This window comes from Oreochromis niloticus, linkage group LG8, assembly GCF_001858045.2.
Source record: "Oreochromis niloticus isolate F11D_XX linkage group LG8, O_niloticus_UMD_NMBU, whole genome shotgun sequence".
In the NCBI taxonomy this organism is placed as follows: Eukaryota; Metazoa; Chordata; class Actinopteri; order Cichliformes; family Cichlidae; genus Oreochromis; species Oreochromis niloticus.
Genome location: NC_031973.2, coordinates 22,360,544 through 22,383,354, shown reverse-complemented (window position 1 = coordinate 22,383,354; position 22,811 = coordinate 22,360,544). Strand labels below are relative to the sequence as shown.

Sequence of the window (22,811 nt, the reverse complement as noted above, 5' to 3'; positions counted from 1 at the left end):
GGTATGTCAGTTTGGCTTTGTTTATTAAAAATCACATAAAAGATACATTATTGGATTAAGAATATTACAAAGAAAAAAAGATTGTAGCATTGCAAACTTCAGACCGAAGTGAAAATCACATAGAAAAACGCGCTTCTTTATTTTAGAGATATAAATATAACGCTAATACCTGTAGCTCCGTGTGTCCTGAAGTACACGCAGTTGAACACTAGAGGGAGACAGAGACTGCGCATGTGTGACAGAAACAGTTCTCAGAAGTGCAAACACACTCTCCACTTCAAGTTAAACAGCATACCTATTTTTGTGGCGAGGGCAGTGTTTTAAAGGGATATGCGGACAAAGCTCCGCTCTTTTATCTCCTGTTACCGAAGCGGGCTGAACCCGTGGGAACGGCGTAGCGAAGGAAGTGGGTCTCTGCGTCCCACGCAGAGGAGGGTTTTCCGGTCAAAGTTTCCTTTGTGATTCGGGGGTGGCGCTGTGATGCCAAAGGCGTTTATCCTCACAGACACAACACACAAGTGGCGAACATTATGAGTAAGCATAAAAATACAAATTCATGGTTTGGAGTTAGAGCAGCATCTTGATTTCTATTCAGCGAGAGTAACAGCGTGGCAGATAACTGATCGTAGGCGTTAGCACTTAGAGGTGATGTTGTTATGGCATGCTAACGGTTGCTAGCTAACTTGGGGTGTCTGTGTCTGCAGTCAGCAGGGGAGCCGAAGAGTTTTCAGCTGAAGCCGGTGTCAGCGTTAAATACTTTATTGTTGTATTTGATAGCGTTTCACGTTCAGTGTGGCGCGTGTGTCCGCTTTTCTATAGCAGCCCGACTTTGGCTCGCGTATTGAATGTTTAGGTTCACTCCCACCCAGACAGGCTAACAATAGCTTAGCATGCCTGTGTGTTTTGGACAGTGACAGCTGCAGGCTGCGGCCCCATGACATCTGTGGAAAGGCCTCCTGAAACGTGGATTTCTTTAGCCCATCTTATCAGTTGTCATGAGTCTTTTTTCAAAACGTCTTTTACTATTGTAGATCTTTTTTCTTTTCTTTTTTTTTCCTGCACATGCCCTGGTTACTGTGATACAGCTGCTCAGCATCATAGTACGTACAAGTAGTGGATCAGAAGAGCAAAGGGGTATAACAGACTATTTGTACTGAAGCTTTGCTCTTATTTTGTTTTACAGGACCGTTCAAAGCTCTGTCCTCCTGAAATGGGAAAACCCCCCTTCCAGATTTTGTAACACAGGTAAGCAACAAGCCTTGTTCACATCTGGCCTAGTTTATGATAAGCCAGGTTGCAACCACATCCTTTTACCTGTTTGCTGGGGAACTGAAAAGCTCTTGTAATTCTTGGTAGCTGGTTTCCTGTGACTGATGGTGAAACAGCCCTGGCTGTCAGGACGTGTGTGCCTCGCAGTGTGTACCAGTGTAATGATGATGCATATCTGAAAGGCTAGTGTGGGCGTGTAGGGAGGAATGCTTCCAGTGTGTTTCAGCATTTGAATGTACTATTCAGCAGAATAGCACATTATGCATGTTTGAACAGCAGCTGTTTGCTGGGGAAAGTAGGGATGAGGCAACTGTGAAGATCTGTCATCCTTCATTCGTGATTTGGAGGTTAATTTAATGTGTGACACTTGATATTTAGGTCACTGGCTTTATTGTATTAAGCTAGCTTTTGTGTGAGGCCTCGACAAAAGCTGCAGACATAACGCCTCGCAGTTTTTCTCACCTGTTGTCGAGGAGATAGGCATCTCAGCGTGGTGTGCTGAAACAAAGATCACACATCAGATTGAAGAAGCAAGTGCATGCATTATCTTGCGTGTCTCATCGTGTTGGCTTACGCTGTTATTGAGCTCATGTAGATATAGCACTAAATAATTTCTTTATACAACTATTTAGTCTCAATTATTGATTTAATGTTATTTTAGCAAGGTTTTCTGAGCCTTTCTAAACCAGTTTTCTGATTTGTTTTCTCTGGGTGAGCAGTCAGGCGGTCTAACTAGACTAGTTTTGGCTGTTGTCATCTGTAAAATGATTCCAAATCTCTTGTGTGATCAGGTCAAAAAGTCATTGTTAAATATCAGGTGACTTTGACAGCTGGACAGAATGGTGAAAAAATGCTTATGCAGTTTGATTTCTGTCTGTAACATGTATACGCACTGATACAGGGTTATTTGGACCAGCTATATAATTTGTTTAAATAATTGTCATCTTATTAAATCATATTAAATTATAACATTTTGCTAATTTTTAGCTGTATTTTATTAGGTCTGTCATTGACTAGTAATGAGAGAATCTGGTTTATAATTTGTAAAAGTGGGTTGTGTTAGCCTGTGAGAGACCGGTGACCTGTTTTTCACCCTTTCACAGCTGCGTTAGACCCTAAAATGAGATGGATGGATGCTCTGTATAAGGTGCAGATACTTACTGAGTAAAAGCCTTGTGCCAGATAAATGACTGAACAATATGTTTAGTTGTTTCTTTAGAGAATCTCTTGTCCATGTGTCGAACCCCCGACTCTAGCATCTTGGACAGCAGCTGCCAGCGTGAACTCGCTCAGATGGATGAAAAAGTAAATTAAAGTCTATTTGTGAGGAAACTCAGCCCCAGAGATCAGAGAAGACTGATTTTTAATCCAGTTTTAACGACTCAAAATTATTATTTTCCATAAAAAGTAACACTATTTACCTACATTCTGATAGGTTCACAATTTTTTTTATCTCTCTGCTTTAATTGACTTAAAAATAACATTTGTCTTCTATCAACTGCTATCTAAGTGTTTTATGTTTGTCGCGATCAAACGTGCAGTGATCCAGTGAGATCAAGAGAAACTTTAGTGTCGTGCGGTTAGTGTGTCGCTATTCAGACGTGTGAGCTTGTGTTTGATTGTGAGAGAAAGAGAGGAGCAGCATCTCAGACAACACTGCCTCATTGTTTGCAGCCCCGCTGTGCAGTAATGACAGAATCCCCATCAGAACCCCACAGCTAGAAAACACATATTTGCAGAGAGCGCAAGAGGGAAATCAGCACACAGCACAGCGGCAGGTCCTGCCTTTGTAAACAACCATTAGCGAGTAGCTGTCAAAAGTTACCGGGCCTGCTCAGTCCAGAGGAGTGTTTGAGAAAGGAACCAGTTACACCAGGCTTGTGCCAGTAAATCAGGAAAATCTCTTCCATGACATGGTTTTGAATGGTTTGACTATTCACAGGAAGGTTAGCCTTCAGGCTTCGCTTCTTCACACGCTTAACCAGTTTGCGGTATAAATGTACCTGCCAGTCAGAAAGCAACAGCAATTTTAAGAATTTTTTTTTTGCCCCCAACCATTACGCCAATGAAGTGTGAATCGCATCAAGTGCACACTTTACACAATTGTGCCTGTTGCATCACTTTCACACTGTGATGGCTTACGGGGCTTTTTTTTTGTAAACACAGCAATAATCACCTAAGCTTGATGGAGAACCAGAAATAGACTAAAGTTATTCAAAAGTCAGTGACATGTATGACTTTTGGCTCATTACAGAGCACAGTTTATTGCGCCACGTGTTTGTGCTTTGCATAAAATTTCCATGGAAACATTAGAAGATATCCATGTTAATAATATGATAATGAATTGCATTTATATAGTGACAGTTGTCACTAAAGCCAAGTAGCCTGAGCTAAACTGAATGCTTTTGTTGCTAAAAGCAGGTTTAGCTTGTTTAAACCCGCACACGTTTAGGTTACATTTGCACTATTCCCATTACTCATTACAGGTTTACAAGGAGTGGGCAGCCTCAGATAGGAAAGTGTCCTGAACTCTTTGCCTCGAGGCTCCATTTAGTCCAAATTGACTATATGTGTTTCTATATTAAGTGGGGTTTTTTTGTTATATTTTTTTTATACACTTCCTCAGCTCAACGTTCAACTTTACTTTAACTGTTCCCAAGGAGGGACTTTGTCTCTCTGCCAAATGCAAGGCAGCACACAGATAGACAGGCACTTTTTTTTTAATAGCTTCCTTATGAGATACCTCGAGCTCTGATGGCGACTCGTTACTTGGGTTAAATGTATGGAAATCGTGCTGAGGTTGTTAAGAAGTAAAAAACAAAACATAAGCTGCCTTTTTAGAACAGCGGCCACAGCAACAGTTGTAAAAGCTGAAACATGCAAATTCTTCCGTGATGGCTGATTTAATCCCTGGTCTACAGATCAGCATTCTTTCTCTTTCCCAAGTTATTTGTGTATGAGAGAGACAGACAGTCAGACTGAACGGTTTCTGGGACTAGGACTCAGGTTCCTGGAACTATGTTTTTCAGACTTGTTAAAGCCTGTGAACATATCTGGGGTATTGTTTTGTTTTTATAGCGTGGCAAAGTTGAGGATTCCTCAACTCTAACTACATAAAGGACAAGCTGAACACTGGAATTTCTAAAATCCAATTCTTAGTAATTCATTAATAGATCTGTTTTTAATGGGGAAACAAATTGCAATTGGAAGAATGGATGTCATTGCGGCTTCAGCAATTAGACCAAGGGAATATTATCCATGTTGCAACAGCGCTTCATATTCAGTATAGCTCAGAAAAGTACAAACTGACTCAGTTATTAGCCACAGTTTGATTTGTTTATTCATTTCCTGTGTAGAGCCACATGGCTACAGAAAATGGAAAAAATAGATGTGTGTGTGTGTGTGTGTGTGTGTGTGTGTGTGTAATCCTGTTTGGTCAATTCCTAAATAAAAAACTGCATACATATGCACCAGTTGCATTAGTCACTGTCCTTTCATATGGAGCTTTCAACTCTGCGGCCTCTGATTATTTCACGAGACATTACACTTTCTCTTTCTCTTTTGAACAAACGATTCCAGGTCTTTCTGTCACCTTGGCATCGATGGACTCACAGAAAGGGGAGGAGCCAAGTCCTGGCAGTATGGAAGTTGCCAGTGTGCCAGGCTCGGCCTCGAGCCCCCAGAGCGACGCCGTGACCAGCGAGCTTCAGGAGCTCTCCCTTCAGCCTGCTCCCAATCTGCTGCCTATACAGGAGCGCAAGAATGGTGAGACAGTGACGCACGTGACCTTTGTGTTTTTCAGCCAACACTGCTTAATTTTGATGCTAGGTTTTGGATAGGTGTTAAAGAAACCACAGCAGACATCTGTCACGTGGCAAAAATACATCCAAAGCTACGACTGTTATTTTAATTCGATGTTTTTACACATAAGAGCTTGCTCTCCAAAACTATAGAGAAATTAAAAAGGTTCTAAAATCCAGTTTTTATGACTTAATATCATTTTACCATCCACTGTGCAGGATGTTTGATTAAATCACACACTGAGTATTTTATCACAACTGTATGTAAACAGAGTTAAATGTGATTCAGATCTGTAAGACTGGGGTTTTTACATGTCAGTTTCTCTTCATAAACTTATCTCTGCCTACTCTATCTGTGCTACAGCCCTGCTGGTTCTGAAACGGCAGTTAGTGATATAGTCGATGGATAGTGCCGCTTTGATAGAGTGCAAGATTAAATTTTAGTGAACAGACCCACCTGACCCCCCAGTCATATTGCAGCCACCACGTCTAACAGCTTTTCTGGCGGAAAAACATGGTATAAACACTGTCTAGCTACACTTCCTTTGAGCATGTCACACCAGGTTTGCTTCAGTGATAGGGTCTTTCTGTAAAAAGTCCCACAAAGCCTCAGTTACGTGCAGGGCGGCTTTTCATATGTATGTTTTCTGCTCATTTGTAATCAAGTAGTGTTATAAAACTGCCCTACTGCCTGATTCTTGGCTCTCACCACGAGTTTTGTAAAGCAGCTTTAAAAAACACTTTGTCTTTCTGTTGTCTTGTAGCTTCACACTGTTTGTTTTTTTGCCTCACATCCTTCCTGGACTCACCATCTAACCATTACATGTTCGCCATTATATACATTACTAGGGATGGGTACCGGTGTCCGGTGCCATGATGGCACCGGTTCTGACATAAACGGTAGTAACCAGACCGAAAAGCAGCGCACATTTCGGTGCTTTATTTCGGTGCTTTTTTTTTTCCTGAGCCAATTCTAGCCAATCATTTTAAGTTTACGAGGATAGTAGGCGGGGCCAGGTACGTACGTTCTTTTAGAGCAGAGCTACAGATTAAAAACGCCCAAGGCGAAGCGATCAAAAGTCTGGCTGTACTTCACAGCAAAAGATGCAAACTCAGCAGCCTGCAACAAGTGCTTTAAGCTGATACTGTGATACTGTCAAAGGAGGTAACACCTCAAATCTGATGAAACACCTGGCGACGCATAGCGTATTTTTTTAAAGCCGAGAAATGCGCCGTGTTTGATAGCTTGCTGTGAGACCTCACACCGTGCACATCTACTGCGGGTGTGGTGCCTGTTATCGGACCCGGAGTTAGCAACATCCCCCAAAAACCCGAAGAGGAGAGTCCTGGCCCCTAGCCCTGCCAGTGTAGCAGAAATGATGACGGATGATGATGGCAGCAGCAGCCGTTCTTCTCTGCGTGAGTAGCTTCATGTTGTTCGTGTGTAATTTACGTTGAGTAGGCTAACCACATTATTACATTAATGCATGTAAGGTGAACTAGCAAACACGGTCGTAGTTACATGCGGCTGTCTTCTTGTTTGATGGCAGATACTCCCTTCACCCTGGCCAAAAAGGCTAAAATGACCAAAGAAAAAGTGGAAAACAGTTAAACATGAGAGGTTTTTGGACAAAGTTTGTGTTTTTCCCATTGTTTAAGCACTGCTTCCAGCCAAGAGTGAGACCATATATGCCCTATAGCTGCAGAAAAGGCTAACATTGTTATCTTTTTACAAAAAAACCCAGCTGAACATGAGATGTTTTTGGACCAATTTTGTGTTCTCCATTCTTTAAGCACCGGTTTGAGCACCGTTTAAGCACCGGCACCGTTTCAAAAGTACCGGTTTGGCACCGGTATCGGATAAAACCTAAACGATACCCATCCCTATACATTACTACAATGTCAAAATCAATAAGTGTTGTATTTACAGTTATCCCTGTTGGCTTTTCAGAAATGTCCTATTTCTGGGATGTCGTGTAGGAAACGCTTAACAGATATCACAAACCAGCAGCACTCTTGCTTCTGCCCCAAGTTAAGATTTTGTCGAACACTTCTCATGCCTAATAGAAGTGAACATAAAATCCTCCAAGCATAGAAAAGGTGTGCTTGGGGAATATCTTACATAAGTTGAGGACACGTGGAAGGTGGGAAAAGCACTTGTCTGGGAGGCAGAAGTTAAATGTCAGATGCGCCTGTACTTCTTGTTCATTAGTCAGTAGAGAGATTAGCTCACCATGGAGGGCGTCTAAAGGCAAGCGAAATACAGAGATTTAAGTTCTGAGGTGGTACTGTGTGTATGTAAAAGACTGTGTGCACTGAAGTCTCCAGAAAGAAGGGAGTGAAGAAGCTTCTGTGCCTAATTGGCTTGCTCCTCAGCTTTGACCTCCCGCTACAGTAGATTAGAGCTTGCTGCATGTTTTCTTTAGGCTGAGTCACAGTGGAAAAGTTACATTTGCTGGATTAATATCTTTGATTTGTTTAAGGTCATAATGCCGAATTACAAGTGAAGCAGTGCTTAGTGGCATAGTGTCAAGAAAACCATTGCTAAGAGAGCAAAACTTGAGCTGTTTCCTAAAAGGTATAAAGTCAAATTTGTCTTTAAGAATGTATCCGTTTGTTACAGTTGCAGAAGTAACCAGAAAACACTTAGCACTTAGCAAAAGTCAAAGTTTGTTAAAACGTTTTTGTAGCTAAGAGTCATCGAGTTCTTCTCCCCTTTCATCCATTCTTTCTGCAAAGGGCTTCTACTCTGTCTTGACCCATCTTGTATGCAGTGCTATTTATGTCCATAGTCCTCAGTGGACTATGAGGGAAATGGCAAAACCTTTAGCTTGCACCTCTTGAAATAGTCCATTGTGGATTGTGAATTGTAAGCGAAGACATGCAGCTGGTCATCTGGTAGGGAGTACGCCTAGACTAGCTGGTGTTTTTTAACCATAAAGTGGGCTTGTGCTCTTGTGGAGGGCAGAATGGAAGGCATGGGGGAGAGCGATGTTGAAGCCAACTTATGTGAGAGCTTCTGGAAACAAAGGCGGCTTTAGGCAAACACTAATGATCCTTCTACGTGTTCATCTGTGGAAACCTTGTTATGCCTTTTAGAAAGATTTTGCTGACCAAAGGCTCATTTTCTGTCATCTTAGCTTGAGCTGAACTAAACCTGCTGAGGAAGGTTGAACTTATAGGGATGACTGTGAGCGCAGTGCTATAAAAGGAAGGAGGAAGTATCTAATTTATGATACAAAAGAAAACGAAAGCTATCGGCTGATAGCCCAGCCGAGCCCCACAAAAAATCTATTTCAGCTTCATCAGTCCACAACATTTGTTTCCAGAATGTATTAGAAGGTCAGTCAAACACACTCACTCATGCACATGTATCTTGCCATATCAGAATTGTCAGCCATATTGGCCATTGTTCCCAGCTGGGCGTTGGTCACCCATTTTTACTTGGAGGGAAAATTAGTTGACTTGGTGTTGATTTGTAAGGAGATGAAGGTTAGGCAAGGTTGGATCAGTCAATGATTTATAAATCAACAGTGGGAGAGAACAATGCACAATAACACATACAATAAAAATCTGAGTTACAGAGTACAATGGAAAACAGAGTTAAGGCAGTAGAAGGCTGACTTTTAGAATGCAGTGAAAGAATAAGATAAGAAACTTTGTGTTTCTTGAACAATATTTCAAATGTGTTTATGTCATTAAGGAAGTATTTAAGAATGGCTCTGTGGCTGCTTGTCCCAACACCCTGTTTACTTCACCGTCTCACAGCCTCAGGCCATCACTCCCTTCTTTAAACAACCCCTGCTCGTCTTGGCCTTCTCCTTACACTTCAGTGTGGTAGCCAGGAGCAAACATGTTGCTGCAGACACCCCTGCAGCTTATCTAAATGCCTTTACAGCACTGCATGTGATTGGATGTACATTTCTGCACACGTACATGTGTTGCAGTGGAAGCGCAGAACCTGCATTGGGAAGGTTATCCAAGGTTTATCTCTGATACCCGGTTGTACAGTATGCTAACTGTACTTGATAAAGGCTGGGACATTTGTTGTTAAACACGCTGTAGAGATACGTGGCATGTTTTTCAGGATGGTTGGGTCTGTATACATTAATGCATATGCAAGAGAGAAGAAGAGGGAGCTGGCTCCCTCTGTTTTTAAAGGGGAAGGTTGATATAAACCAAGACTAGTCTTGAAAGCATTTTACATTTCCTGCCTTCCCAGTTGCAAACTTGCCTCTGAGGTTTTTTGTGCCAAAAAACCTGGTCATGCTATGATAATGGAATTGCAATCATTTGAAACTTTGAGCTGAAGGAACTTGCTTGAGTGTGGGCTGTGAGAGCAACATGAGAAGGAGGATGGGGATGTCGTAAAGAGCGGGGGGAACAAGGGCGGTCATGTCTGAAATGGCTGTATTGCATAATTTCTCAGAGAGGGAACAGAAGGATAGTGAAGGAAAGTGAAAAGCAAGAAAAGAGGGGGGTGTGTCACTTGGACTTGAGGAGGTGAGGCTTGGAATCAGCTTGTTTTTATTCTTGTTTTAGAGTGCAGAGGAGTGACCAAAAGTTTCCTTTTTCTTTTTAAGAAGAGCTTAAAAATCATTCACGGAACAGCGTATGGGTGGATCTTGTTCTTATCCAAGGAGCAATAAGACAGACGCACAGACCTACACACGCCCTTTCTGTTGGGGCGTGCATGCACTTGTAGACAAGACAGTTCAGAGAAAGGGACTGTGAGTTGGAGTACCTGTGGAGCACCAGTTCCCTGCGACAGCATTGCTGTGGCTTTTCTGCTGTCGGACTTCTCCTCAGACTCCTGTGTTTTCTCAAATGAACCAAGTTGGCTGTCTTTGGAATATGAATCCATAATCTTGCCAGGAAGGTAAAGTCTCCCTTCAGCATGGTGCAGAGGGATATGACTATCCAGTCAGGTAAAGCCCATTTGAGTCTCTAGTCTTTGTGCATTTTGTTTTAAACTTACGGAAACAATTGAAAGTTTGGTCTACCTTAAAATGGACCTTAAGGTGAAGTACATGTGAAATCTTCAGTCATGAAAAGTGCCTCTGTAGATTTTAGCTGCAAGCTGCAACGCTGCAACCTTTTGAATATATAAATTGTGTGTATCTGGAAAAAAAGAAAAAACATAGTTTCCAGTGGTTTCTTGAGTCTTGAGTTGGTGGAAAGCAGACCATACAGTACATGTGTGTAAATGAGATCCGCAGGGCACAGAAGCTAGGCGGGGCTGTGATGCCAGGTTTGTGTGTCCTAAGCAGAAGTTAGGGGCTGCAGGAGCTGTGCAGGTTGGAAGATATAGTTAGGTTAGGGAGAGGGGGAAGGCCATCCATCACTCAGCAGCTGTGAACTGTCCAGACAAGGCATGAGTTCTGCCCAAGGAGTGACTACAGGCAGTGGGCCAGGATCCAGGCGAACTTGGAGAGTCAGAGGTTAGCTGAGGGAGGAGGGATAGAGGCATATGCCGGGCTCACTGACGGAGACTGAGGCTGGGGGGAAATTAGGTTAGAGGCGTCACAGATTTTGCTCTAGATTTCAGCAGAAATTACCCGCTCAGTCAGAACGGATTGTTCCAGATCACATTGTAAACTACGTCTACTGCCACTGAGAGTAGAAAGAGGTTTTTAAATGATAAATGCAATGAGACAGAGTGTCAGCGCTGTCTGCAGCTGGCAGCTGATTGAATAAGCAATATACCTGCAACTAGTAGATGCTGCAATGTTTGCTATGAATTTAAAACCTGCAGAATTTTCTGTTACAGGCACAGAGGCGAGTTCAAACTGTCTGATCCAGACAAAGCCTCCATGTTTTTAAATCACCTCTTGTACTTTCTAGTCACTTAAACCGTTTTGACCTTCAGGACTTGACTGCAAATGACTCCTTTACAAACTACAGGTAGTTGCAGACTAAGGGTTGACTGCTAAAAGATGGTCACGAAAAGGGTGAAATGTAAGAGTGGAGCTGGTAGCCTCCTGCTGAAATTCCATGAAGTGAGATTTTGGATTTGCCTCCCTGCGTCATTCAGACTTGTAAACAAAGACAGATAAATATCACATGCTTCTTTGTCTTCAGCACATGACGGGCTATAGATTACATCAAGATGTAGGACAAGGGTCTCATTTGCATGAGGCTGAAATGATCAGTGTGAAAAATTAAAAATGTGAATATAATGTGATCCCTGCACAGCCAGACACTCATGCTTTTGGGTAGTAGTTAAGATATGTATCATTGCTGAGGCTAGCTTAGCCCAGCAGTGATTCAGGGAGGCTGCTGGTACTGTTATGTAACCTACTGGGAGGCTGCCAGCAGCAGAGACCCCAGATCATTCTGTCAAGCTGAGAGTAGGAGTGAAGAGGAGAGGGAAGAATAGGATGGAGGGACTGATAGATGGCGAGAAAGTGAAGGAATAAACGTGGAGAGAAAGAGAAGAAGAAATGCAGAAAGAACTGAATATTCCAAAAGGTAGAAAAAATATAAAAATTAAAGAGAGAAGGGAAGGAAGGAAAAGTTGTTTTGATCTTATCCCTGCAAACAGCTGCAACCTACACAATCCAGCTACATGTCTCCTTTCCTTTATAACAGTAATTCTTTCATGGTATTAGCTAATCTCCATAATTCCCCAAAAATCATTAACACACATGAAATTGTTATACAGTATACAAACATAATTGCAACAACACGCTTTTTGTCATATTTTCACTGCACACATTTCATATCTTTATTCATGTGGTGATAGATAGATCTGTGCACATTGGAGTTTGAATATGTATGGAACTGCAGGACAAATCTGTGCTTCCTAGCAACACGGCAAAACAGATTGAGTCCAAACAACGGGACACCAAATGTCGTAGCTTTTGGTGAATGTAAACAGCATCCAGTCTAATAAACACACAGGCAGGAGAATATTTATGCAACACAGGCAAGTCCTGCAAGAAGCTTAGAACTTAAGTGTGTCCAGCACACCACGCACACACCCACAGGCTACCCGTGACTCACCCTCACACTCACACACACACACACACACACACACACACACACACACACACATTTCACAACTGGTGTCACTGTCAGAATCTGGACATGCCCTTCGGGGAATTGGTAGCCTTTCATTTTTTTTTATTTTTAAAAATTTTTTTGACTGTGTGTCCTGAGAGCATGGTATTTGAACAAGCACAGACACACACATACATCTTTCATTTACAATCCAGCAAATTCCTGTTAGATAATGAGAAGTGTGAGAGCATATCCAAAAAAACCTCACTCAGATCTGTTGCCTAAAGCTAAAGAAAAGCGCTTCGCAGGTCTGCTCGTAGCAACAAGAACACAATGCCTGCACACCCACAGGTACAAGCCCACTCATGTAGCTCAGTGATCTTTAAAGACACACAAGCACACATCTTATAACATGCAATTCAGTTTCAAAGCTGACCATTCTGGGCAGATGGACACACATTTACCCCAGCTAATATCAGTTGTTTATCACTTGAATGCAACATGCTGTGTACAGCATGAAACGTTTTGATGTTCAGTTTCACAAACACGGTTATGCTGCGGTGTGTATTTTGAGCACAGCTACAGCACACATTTGCACATTTATAATTGGTGCTGTGAGTAGCAAGACAGAAAATGAAGGCAAAGGGGTGCTTTATTAATGAGAATGTGTGCTGCCTTCAAATTACTGCAGTAGTTTTGCATTGTATGGTAGGGGTAATCATGTATTGGAATAATACTATATTACTAACTTGGTACCAAACATACTAAACCCAACGTTATCCACTTAAAAACTGGAAGTTTAAAATATGGAAGCGAGGTAATCCCAGTGCAATGAGAAATAAACTAACTGGCTATTTTATTTATGCAACAATAACCCTGCCATAGACTGGCGACCTGGCCAGGTTGTACCTCGCCTCTTACCCTGTGGCAGGTGGAATAGACTCCAGCCCCGCTGTCATCGTATACTGGGTAAGCGGTTAAGACGATGAATGAGAGGATGAGACAATGACAGTCAATCTTGCTGTTTTTAAACGCAGCAACAAATTCCTAATTTATTTTATTTTTACATCTTTCTTTTCTTTAACAACTACCACAAAATGGCCCTTTTAAAAAAAGGTATTGAATACATTCAGTAAACTGGATGTGAATTAATTGAAAAATAACATTAGACCATGGAAAACTACTAAACGATGCACTGATTTCAATTTTTTAAGAAGAATCTGGTCTACCAATTCAGTTCTTGGCCTGTTCAGATTTTCTTTCTAGGAGTTTTAATGAAAGAAAACAGTTATTTTTTCTGCAAATTTTTTTTAAATTTAAAATCAATCTGAAAAGAATTTCATACATCACACTTTAACACGTTTTACATGTCTTTTTCTCTGTAATTACACCTCCTAATATGCTAGATGGCAATGTAGTTACTATGCTGTGTTTAGGTTCTTCTTGTATGCAAACAGAGTTGAATGAACCCAGCAGTTCATGCTAGAATTAGGAGTAAAACATTATATCTTAACTAAAATTACTGCAATGCAAAGAAAAGACAAGATTTCTGAACAGTTTGAATTTATTCACTGCTGGACTGAGGAAACTGCTCATGCTACACTGACAAATTATTGGCTGCTGTGTTAACATCAGCATTACAAGGCAGTCTGATAGAATTTTAGCCAAACCAATGTGCAAAAATGTATTATTACCAAACAGAACATGTGTTTGTTTGATTTTTTTTTTTTTTTGCAAAGGTAAAAGAAAAGATGGAGTGGAATTGGCACAGAATTGCATAGATTTGAGGCTGACTGGCCCGACACCGATCATGGCCAGTCAGCTGAAATCCGGCGGATTCTGGTCACCAACCAATTGATCGGTTAATCTCTAAAATTATGCTCATGTTGTGTAGTCCCCACTTAGAGTTCCAGGCTTTAGTCAGCCTCAAGTGCAAAACAAAAAAAGAAACTGTGAGAGTGAAAACAAACAAAGAAGACTAGGCAAGCACGTAGCTTAGGTCACATTTTCCCCTAATCTATTACATCTACTATTGGCTGAACAAAGACAGTCTGTTAAACAGCTGCAAGCAGCAGAAGTAATTAGGATTTTAAACAATAATTTATGTCCTACATGCTACACTTGGATGGAACTGCACATGTACAGATAAATATCTGGACAGTTGCATTGTGTTTTTCAGCCTGTTTATGGTCACCTTCATTTGCATCCACATCTCCTAAGACCTTATATTTAAAGTTGCAATGATAATAATGATAGTAATCCACTCAACATCTTTTATTAATAGTCCTTTTTGATCCTCTGAAAGTCTGCACTTCAATCATGCCTTGATTGCTTGATTTAAAATTCACTGTAGTGGTGTACAGAGGTATAATGCAAAAACTGCATCATGTCTCAAAACCTCTTGGACCTAACTCAAGGTTTAAGCTCCTGCTGTGCAAGCTGTGGGAACAAGTAGGCCCACAAACAGAAGACATGTGCTCTATGATCTTCTTCTACCCGGTGTGCTCTGGTGTTTCTGAATAATAGAAGACCTATTAGCCTGTGACTCACCTGCCAACACCAAATGTGGCGCACTTAGTGTTCGCTGATGAATGTAACAGAGGTCACCATGAACTGGCAGGACTCCTGTTTCATCAGGATGACTCAGTCACGAGTCACAAAAATCAGGACTGTAGGCTAGGATGTGCCTACCATACATTATTGAAGCTATATGTGAAACATATAGCCTCAAAAGAGGGACAAAAAGAGGAACCACCAACATTTTTCATAACAAATGACAAATATTAAGTATTTTCTCCCTCATATGTCACCTCTTTGGCTAAATAAACTAGAAAATGGTTTTAAGTTCCAGTAAGTGTGAGAACATAGTTGCCTTTCTGCACAAACAAGAATATCTGTTGGCAATGCTTGATAACATCAAACCTTTCACCAATCCAGAGAGGCTGGGAAACTCTCGAAGAGGTTACATCACATCTCAAGTATTCCTACACCCGACTAAAAACAAAGCTGTGTGTGGCTGGATTGAATTTCTTGAGCTCATTCTAGACGTCCCAAAGTCATTTGAGGCTTCTGCATTCTGACACATTTCTCTCTTGCAGGTTTATATGGTTTTGTGTTATGTCTTTTGCTTTTGCATTGAACGCAAACCACATTTAAAGTTTTGTGTGTCTGTTTGGTCACTGTGGAAAAAATCTGCCTTGTAATAGAACATGAAAGATCTTTTTAATCAGCATTGCGACACATCTGCAAATATGTCATGTGACTAATGATAAGTCTTCTTGAAAGCAAAGTTGTGAAGTGAATGTGTAGCACTAGCAGCTAGCTGTCTATGAAGCTCTGTCTTTTCGTACGCTTGGATCTGCACCTGCATGTCACTTAAACTCTTGTAATAAATAGAAACCTGTGTCCCCAAAGGTCTGTGTCTAATAAAAACTCTGCTGAAGCAAATTAAGAGCCAGGCTTTTATTAGATGTTATATACAGTAACAGAAAAAGGAGAGGAGAGGAGGAAGCAGAAAGAGCCCTATAAAACTCTAAAGAGCACCTAAAGGAAAGAGACTTGTAAGAATACAATCAGTAAGTATTAAAAAGACTTCTCTGTCAGATGCTTGTGTGCTGTAATGTGCACTCAGTGAAACAGTTTCTTTTATTTGTGTCCCACTCTGTCTTTGTTTGCTGACAGGAGTCTGTTGTTGTACATCTGAAGGAAAAAAAGTTGTTTCCTCTGCAACTAGGGTAGGAGGTTAGGGGGTTCGTTACAATAAAAATTATTTTCAGATGTTGGAGTTATGTAACAGCGTTACGAAGCCGTCATCTCAGCACTGGGAGCACCCTTTCTGCTGCTCTTGCTCTCTGTTTTCCCCCTCTGTTTCTCTGAAAATCTCATTTTGCTGAACACGACCTGAACCCCCACCCTCCACCCCCCTTCTCCTTATCCAGTCGTTTCTGTTTTACAATAAAGGTTGACAAAATCAGATGCTAACAGCTGCCAGCTGGCTTCTGGCTCTTTCGGGGCTTGCGCACTTATAGATGCTTCTGTTTCCTTCAACAGTATACAATTAGAGCTCGTTTAGACTCCTTTTCATTGACATGATGTGACAGAGGGAGGGGTGCTGCTGCAAGCTGGTCAACAAAAGAACCTTTGACTGTGTTTAAAAGGAGTGGGCTTAATTAGTTCCACTGCTTTTAAAAGCAGAATTAAATTTCTCTTTCAGCCATCTGATGAATAATCATGTGGGAAAATCAAATCAAATAAAGTAGTAGTAGTTAAAATGGGCAGGACTTCAAACTTCCGAGCTCCTTAAGCGAAAAGTTAAAGCTACAAACCAAACCAGTCTGTAAAGATGCAGCTCCGTAGTACAGGCTAGTTATGACTTGCTCCAGCTGTGACATTTAAGGATTATCAGCACTATTTCAGGTAGATCATGTTGGGATTATGTCTGATTAGGATCTGGGAAAGGTTTGTGCTTATTTTTTATTATTCTATTTGAACTTGTGCTAATTGGACGAATTAGTATTCCCTGCATTTGGAGATCTCACTGTAGCACTTTGCATTAGAAAAAGCCAAATAAGTACGTTGCAAAGTATAAACCTCTCTTTGAAGTTTTGTTACCTCTGACAGCTAACAAAAGCACAAAACTCCAAAGATTCCTCTTTGGAGAGAAGCTAAAGTTCAGCAGTAGGTCAGTCAGGGATTATGCATCTGATAAACCCGGGATGACTTGTACTGTTCCCTCATCCCCAAACATGTAAAGAGCTGCCTTTTCCTGTGAGTTTGCTGCTTTAATTACAACTATATAGCAAAGTAAATGATTAAGCGGAGCCTTGTTGCAGCATTTTGTGGTTTGTTCAGAATTCCACATCTTTTCCTCATGATTACGCACATGGCTGCCATGGCTAAAAGTCTCCTCGGTTCAGGATGACGCTGAGTAATCCCCTGCCTGATGTCAGCGAGTCCCAGGAAACAGTGCTGGTAAACTCCACAGAAGAGCGAGTGGGTGGGGGGAGACCAGGAAGTAAAAAGGAAAGGAAAAGAAAATCGTTGCTTGTTTTCCTTGCTGGAATGTTAATGGCTGGTCTGACCTATGGTAGCCTGACACTTGGCCTGGTTAGTTTCTTGGCAGCTCGGGTTTTGTTGAGCTCATCTGTTTAGCGCATTCTTTGTCCATCTGTAAACTTGCCTTTGACTAGAAAGGCATCAATTCAAACATTCAGACATCATGAAAAGATACAAGTGAGGAGTGTTGTCTGGCTCAGTGCTGATAATGTTACGCAAGTTTAAATTTACTTGTGGTGCCTCTAGTTTTTGTATAACATTGTAAAACCTTTTGCATTGGACAAATGATCCCAAACTATTTGATGTGTGTTAGGTGTAAAATGTTGCCTAAATAAAATACTCTGAAGTTAAACGCGAGCTTAAACAGTGGTGGTCAGGTAGTGAATAAACATGCCAAAACATTCTAGTTAATCCAGTTGACGGCAAATTTGTAAGGTGAGGTCTTTGCCACTTTGTAGAAGAGGTGCTAGTTCCCAAGGATGTATTTATTCAGTCAGAATTCATTAACTCTAATTTGATAATTAACAAACTTGGAATCTCGTTGCCTAAAATGATTGCTTTGATGTTGGGGACCAGATCTGCAATCGCCCAGTCAGTTACTGTCTTCAAAGTGATTTTAAGGCATCAAGGCAGTGATAAGATGGCAATAAAATAGAGTCAGTCTGCTATCAGTCTGCTATCAGTTTGTGATTAATCAACAAGGAGACACAAATCCCTTCTGGATTGTGTCATGAAGGGAATTTGGAATAAAAAAGCTGCTGCAGTGCTAGCTGCTGTGATCAAACGGAAATCAGCTACTTCTATTTAATAAAAGATAATTAAAAATACCACAGAGAGACGGTGTACCGAACCAAAAACACCATGGTGGACAAAGAATAGCGGCAACAGACAAGTGTCTGAAACAAAGGAAGTCCCAGAATATGAATTACCACTTATAGTTTTGAACGTATAGAAAAATAAAAATTTTAATCAGGCTTTGAGATCAGAATTGAAATAATAGCCTTCAACATTAAACAGATTGTGTATCCCTTTAATAACCTAAAAGATCTTCTTGTAACATTTAGGCCAGATTATCCACCCCTACTAGATAATGTGTTTTCAGGTTTTCCTTCCATTTATTTATGGACGTCTCAGACTCACTGTGAGACCTTCAAGTCATTCTGTCTTCTTCACAAAATGCATCTCTTTTTCTATTATAAAGTCACTGAAATGTTTTTAGTGAAGGATAAAGGAAAATCCAGATAAAATACCCAAGGCCAAATAACTTCAGTGGAAAGTACCGATGCCCAACAACACCCATCAGGTCAAAGGTTGTAGACTCCAGTACTTTACTTGAGCAGCAGTACAGTTTGGACACATTTTGAGCTTTCATCTCTCGTTGGAATCAGACCCTTTGGAGTTTGTAGTGCTTTGGTGGGTTTTTTGTGTAGTTATAGAGATCCCAGTATCAACTAATCGTGGCTCAAGAGTTGGGAGTTCGCCTTGTAATCGGAAGGTTGCTGGTTCGAGCCCTGGCTCGGACAGTCTCGGTCGTTGTGTCCTTGGGCAAGACACTTCACCTACCGCCTACTGGTGTTGGCCAGAAGGGCCGATGGCGCGATATGGCAGCCTCGCTTCTGTCAGCCTGCCCCAGGGCAGCTGTGGCTACAACTGTAGCTTGCCTCCACCAGTGTGTGAATGTGTGTGTGAATGGGTGGATGACTGGATGTGTAAAGCGCTTTGGGGTCCCTAGGCGGGACTAGTAAAGCGCTATACAAATACAGGCCATTTACCATTTACCATTTACCATAACTAATTCAAATTAATTCTAAGGAAGAACTCATAACTCATCTATTAGTGTGGGTTACTGGTTACTACATAATCCTATTTAGTGGGGTTAAATCCTGGGAAACTGTGAAATGTGCCTTCCACACAGTGTGGTCAAGCTGTTTTAAAACCATAAAATATTTGCCAGCATTACTGCCTCACTCAGTACTGTTATTACAGGGGATTCGCTGCCCCTGAGGTTTTTAGTTATGTGAAATATACAGCTGGCTGTACTGTAGAGGCTGAAAGCTGGTTACAAATAGTTGAAATGTTAATTTAACGAAGGATTTATGATTTTGAGCTGTGGAGGTGTAAATAAGCCAGTATGTGTTTAGCATGCTGTGTCGGTTTCTGATGTGTGCAGTGCTGAGATTCAGCCTACACAGCCATGTCCTAATCCCAGCGTGTGCTGTCTTTTCTGTGTTTCCTGCCCAGACTGTGAATCATAACAGCAGGTGGACTTTAATCTCACACTCATAACAGACAGTAATTGTAGTCACCAGACAGGGTTTGTTTAAGGTGTTGTCTGTGTTTTCAGGTGCACTGCTGCCCTGTGTGTGATATCAGTGTAGTATGCTATTCATTTCGAATTTGGTGTTTAAACGCCAGCTGCTGTTGAAACTGCTGAATGCTGAATGTATGGTAAACTCTTCTTTTGTATCATAAAAAAGTGATTTGGTTCAAGGATATTGGGTTTAAAGTTTTCTTGTATGTGTTTGGAGCTAGAGATGTGCATGCCTGTCTCAGAGTAACCTTACCCTGCGAGTGCACAGGTGATACCAAGCTGTATTTAGCCCCCTTATGGCCAGCTGGCCCTGCTATTTAAAACAGATTGAGGGGGAAGGGTGACTGTGGCCGTGGCCGGCGTTTACCGTCAGCAGACAGTTTTGGTCAGTAGTGTTGAACTTCAGAAGAATCTGATCATTTTAAGACCAGGTTAGGACGCATTGGATAAGTTGCTGGTCGCACCATTCCAATAAGATTGTTTTCTAAAATGTTTTTCTCAGTATGAGTGCAGATTTGTGTTTGCTGCGTTCCCTGAAGGGCAAACCGTTTGGAAAATCTTTCAGAATTTCGTTTGTGATTGGGTATCAAATCAGCCACTCTAGTCAGCCTGTGACTCATCCTGGTATCAGATTTACTCAAGCATCTTTGACAAAGGTCGTTTATGGTGCATGGAATCATTTCTACCTGTCTAATAAAAACTGTTCATAGCTTGTCTGAGTCATTGTTTTGTTTAGCCAGAGGAAGTTTTTATGAGCCGATCGTCGTGTTGTTGCTTTGATTTTGATCAGCTTGCTGTGTTTGGGTTGAACAGGGAGCAGGTTTTCATGTTGGAGCCCCCCTGAGCTTGTAACTGTGAATGAATGGCAACAGCTGAGCAGGAAAACTTTATCAGCAGCCCTCACTGTGTGTGTGTGTGTGTGCGTGTGTGTGTGTGTGTGTCTCCCTGCATGTGTGGGAGATTCAGGAGGAGCTGCAACCAGAGCAGTCTCACTGGGGACTCTCTGCTGAGCTCACTGCTGTCCTCCCTTCCTCAGCCGCTGGCCTCTTTTCAGTTTCCTCCCTTTAGCTCTCTTGTTCTTTCTATCCACGACTCGTCCTGTGGATTTCTTTACCCCGGCTCTCTGGGAAACTGCAGAACAGCGCTGTCGTGACTCGCCGGCTGTCACTGCAAGGAAAAGGAGAGCGCAGGAGGCAGGAGAGAGAGAGCAAAGCTGAGACAGCCCAATCGATTGCTCTGATACAGAGGAGAAGCACCGGGATAGAAGGGCAAGGGCGGTAGCTGTGCTTCTCTTTGTCGTTTTGGTTTAAAAGGAGATATTTGTTAACTTGGAACGGAGTCTTCTGAAGCATTTGAATCACATCTTTCCCTTGAGAAGAGAGGACAGCTTTTGACACATCAAGGGTGCCCTTCTTCAGGGATACGGTCAAAATCTGGGACTTTGGAGGAAATCTACTTTAAAACGTGGTGTTCAATGTTTACCTAATAACCAATCCCTATTCTGAATGATAATGCTGGACACCAACCATTGCCTGTCCTTTGAACCCTCCTCCCTGGACTCTCCTCCAATGGGAGATGACATGGAGAAGGCAGGACTGAAGATGGATCATGACAGACTTGTCTATCACAGCTTGAAAGAAGGTGGGCAATCTACAGTCGGATCTGGAGATTGTGTTGTGTTTTTGTTTCTGAGTTCACTCTACATTTTCAAAACAGGGCTTTATGGCCTAATATAAATAGTTAATGGGGTGTTGCTAAAGATAAGTGATAGAGTTTATTGGCTTGTGTAAGATGGAAGGAAGTTGAAGTGGTTTTAGGTTCTTTCTGATAAACCCTTTCAATAGAGCAGACTTGACCCCTGTGAATTCAGGACGTGCTGACAGCCGGGCCTGTGGGGCAACTTTGCTAATTTCTTCAAGGTTAAAGCTTCCAAATAACATGTTGACATAAAAGGTCAAGTTAATGTTTAAAATGAGTCAGTGCTCACCCCAAAAAATCATGCATATGTTTAAAGAAGAAATGTGTTGACTTGCATTCATTCACAAACCCTAGTGTAGTTTGAATTTGGGAATAGTGTAACTATGGTGGAAATTTACAGATGTCACATAAATGCTCCACACCAGGCAGTCATAAAGGTACAGATTTCAAAGGGAGACAGCTATAAAGACACTCTGAGTGTGTGCGCACGTTTATGTCTGTTCAAAAAGTGTGTCTATAACAGGCAGATTGTGGGTTGTAGTTTTCTCTAGAGCCACGCCTCCAAACTCAATGAGCGAGCAACACATTTGTCACAGGAAACCAAAAGCATAAATAAATAACATAAATAATAAATAAGCATAACACGTCCAGGTGTCTTTGTGAGTTTCAGCTTGGGTTTTAGACCAACAGAGCAATGAAATGGCTTTTGTTATTTTTTTTTTAATAATATTGAAAAGATTGTTTGAGACCTTGAGTCTAGGTTTTAGGGTTTATGTTAAGAGGTGGAGTGAGGGTTCAGCACTTATTTGTGATGCTAAAACTTGGAATTAATTAACTTGAGAATGTGTTAATGTGAATGTGAGAGCCAAAAAACATGGCTCTGTGTGGATGTGTGCCCTCCATACTGCACACAGATTGGGGCAGGTAACTAGAAAGGAAACACCAGTAACAGACTTTAACCCAAATATGAGATCTCCACGTCCCACTGATGGAAGTTTGAAGTGGATCAGATGAATGGAGATGCATGCAGGCAGACATACAGAAATTTCTTGAATAGTTAGCAGGATATACCGTGATATTTAGTTGCAAGCAGGGTTTCTCTTCAGTAGTCTTCCCATTTTCCTATTTTGGGGGACATTAAGAGCAGCTTACAGTAGTGTTTTATTTCTAAAGTATTTCGGGCTGTATTAAATATGACTGTGTGACACTTGTTGCCACTGTGCATGTTTGGGATTTAGATGTGATGTGCAAAAGGCTCAAAAAAACATGGCGTTCCAAAAAAATGAAGTCATCCAACAGTGACATACTATCAAAAATTAGCCTAATTTGGTATGGTCCGTGCAACAGTAAAAAGGCTTCACTTTGTTTATAACGAGCGTTACAAGCATGGACCAGAGTCTCAGATGACTGGCTGCAGATGAAACAAAACATTCCTGTGAGGTTAGAATGACTGAAGATGGATGGAGTCTAGAGAAAAGCAAAGGGATTTAAAAAAAACAAAAGGGATTTGTTTTACTCGTGCTTATCTGAACTATAACCATCAGTTTAAGATTATTAATCCCGGTGTGCTTTTTGCTTACTCTGAAACATGAGTGACACAAACTGCAAAAGCTGCAAAAGCCATTAGCCGTCTGTTCTCACTTGAACTTTAAGGATGATTAGTATTCACCGCACCT

At 41.4% G+C, this 22,811-nt stretch overlaps 1 protein-coding gene across 4 annotated transcripts in view; it reads left to right on the top strand.

Moving 5' to 3' along the window:
* Nucleotides 1–266: 266 nt before the first annotated feature.
* mrtfab (myocardin related transcription factor Ab) overlaps nt 267–22,811 on the top strand; it is a 42,178-nt gene continuing 19,633 nt past the window's right edge. Inside the window, exons 1-3 of one of the 4 annotated variants that reach the window (XM_005448059.4) lie at nt 267–534; nt 1,184–1,245; nt 4,849–5,034. In XM_005448059.4, coding sequence (XP_005448116.1) covers nt 4,872–5,034 — 163 coding nt within the window. In that variant the 5' untranslated portion in view covers nt 267–534; nt 1,184–1,245; nt 4,849–4,871. Of the gene's footprint in view, nt 535–616; nt 1,101–1,183; nt 1,246–4,848; nt 5,035–9,603; nt 9,998–20,434; nt 21,079–22,811 lie in introns of those variants that run through there. The other 3 variants (XM_005448060.4, XM_005448063.4, XM_005448061.4) reach the window with 3 other exon arrangements.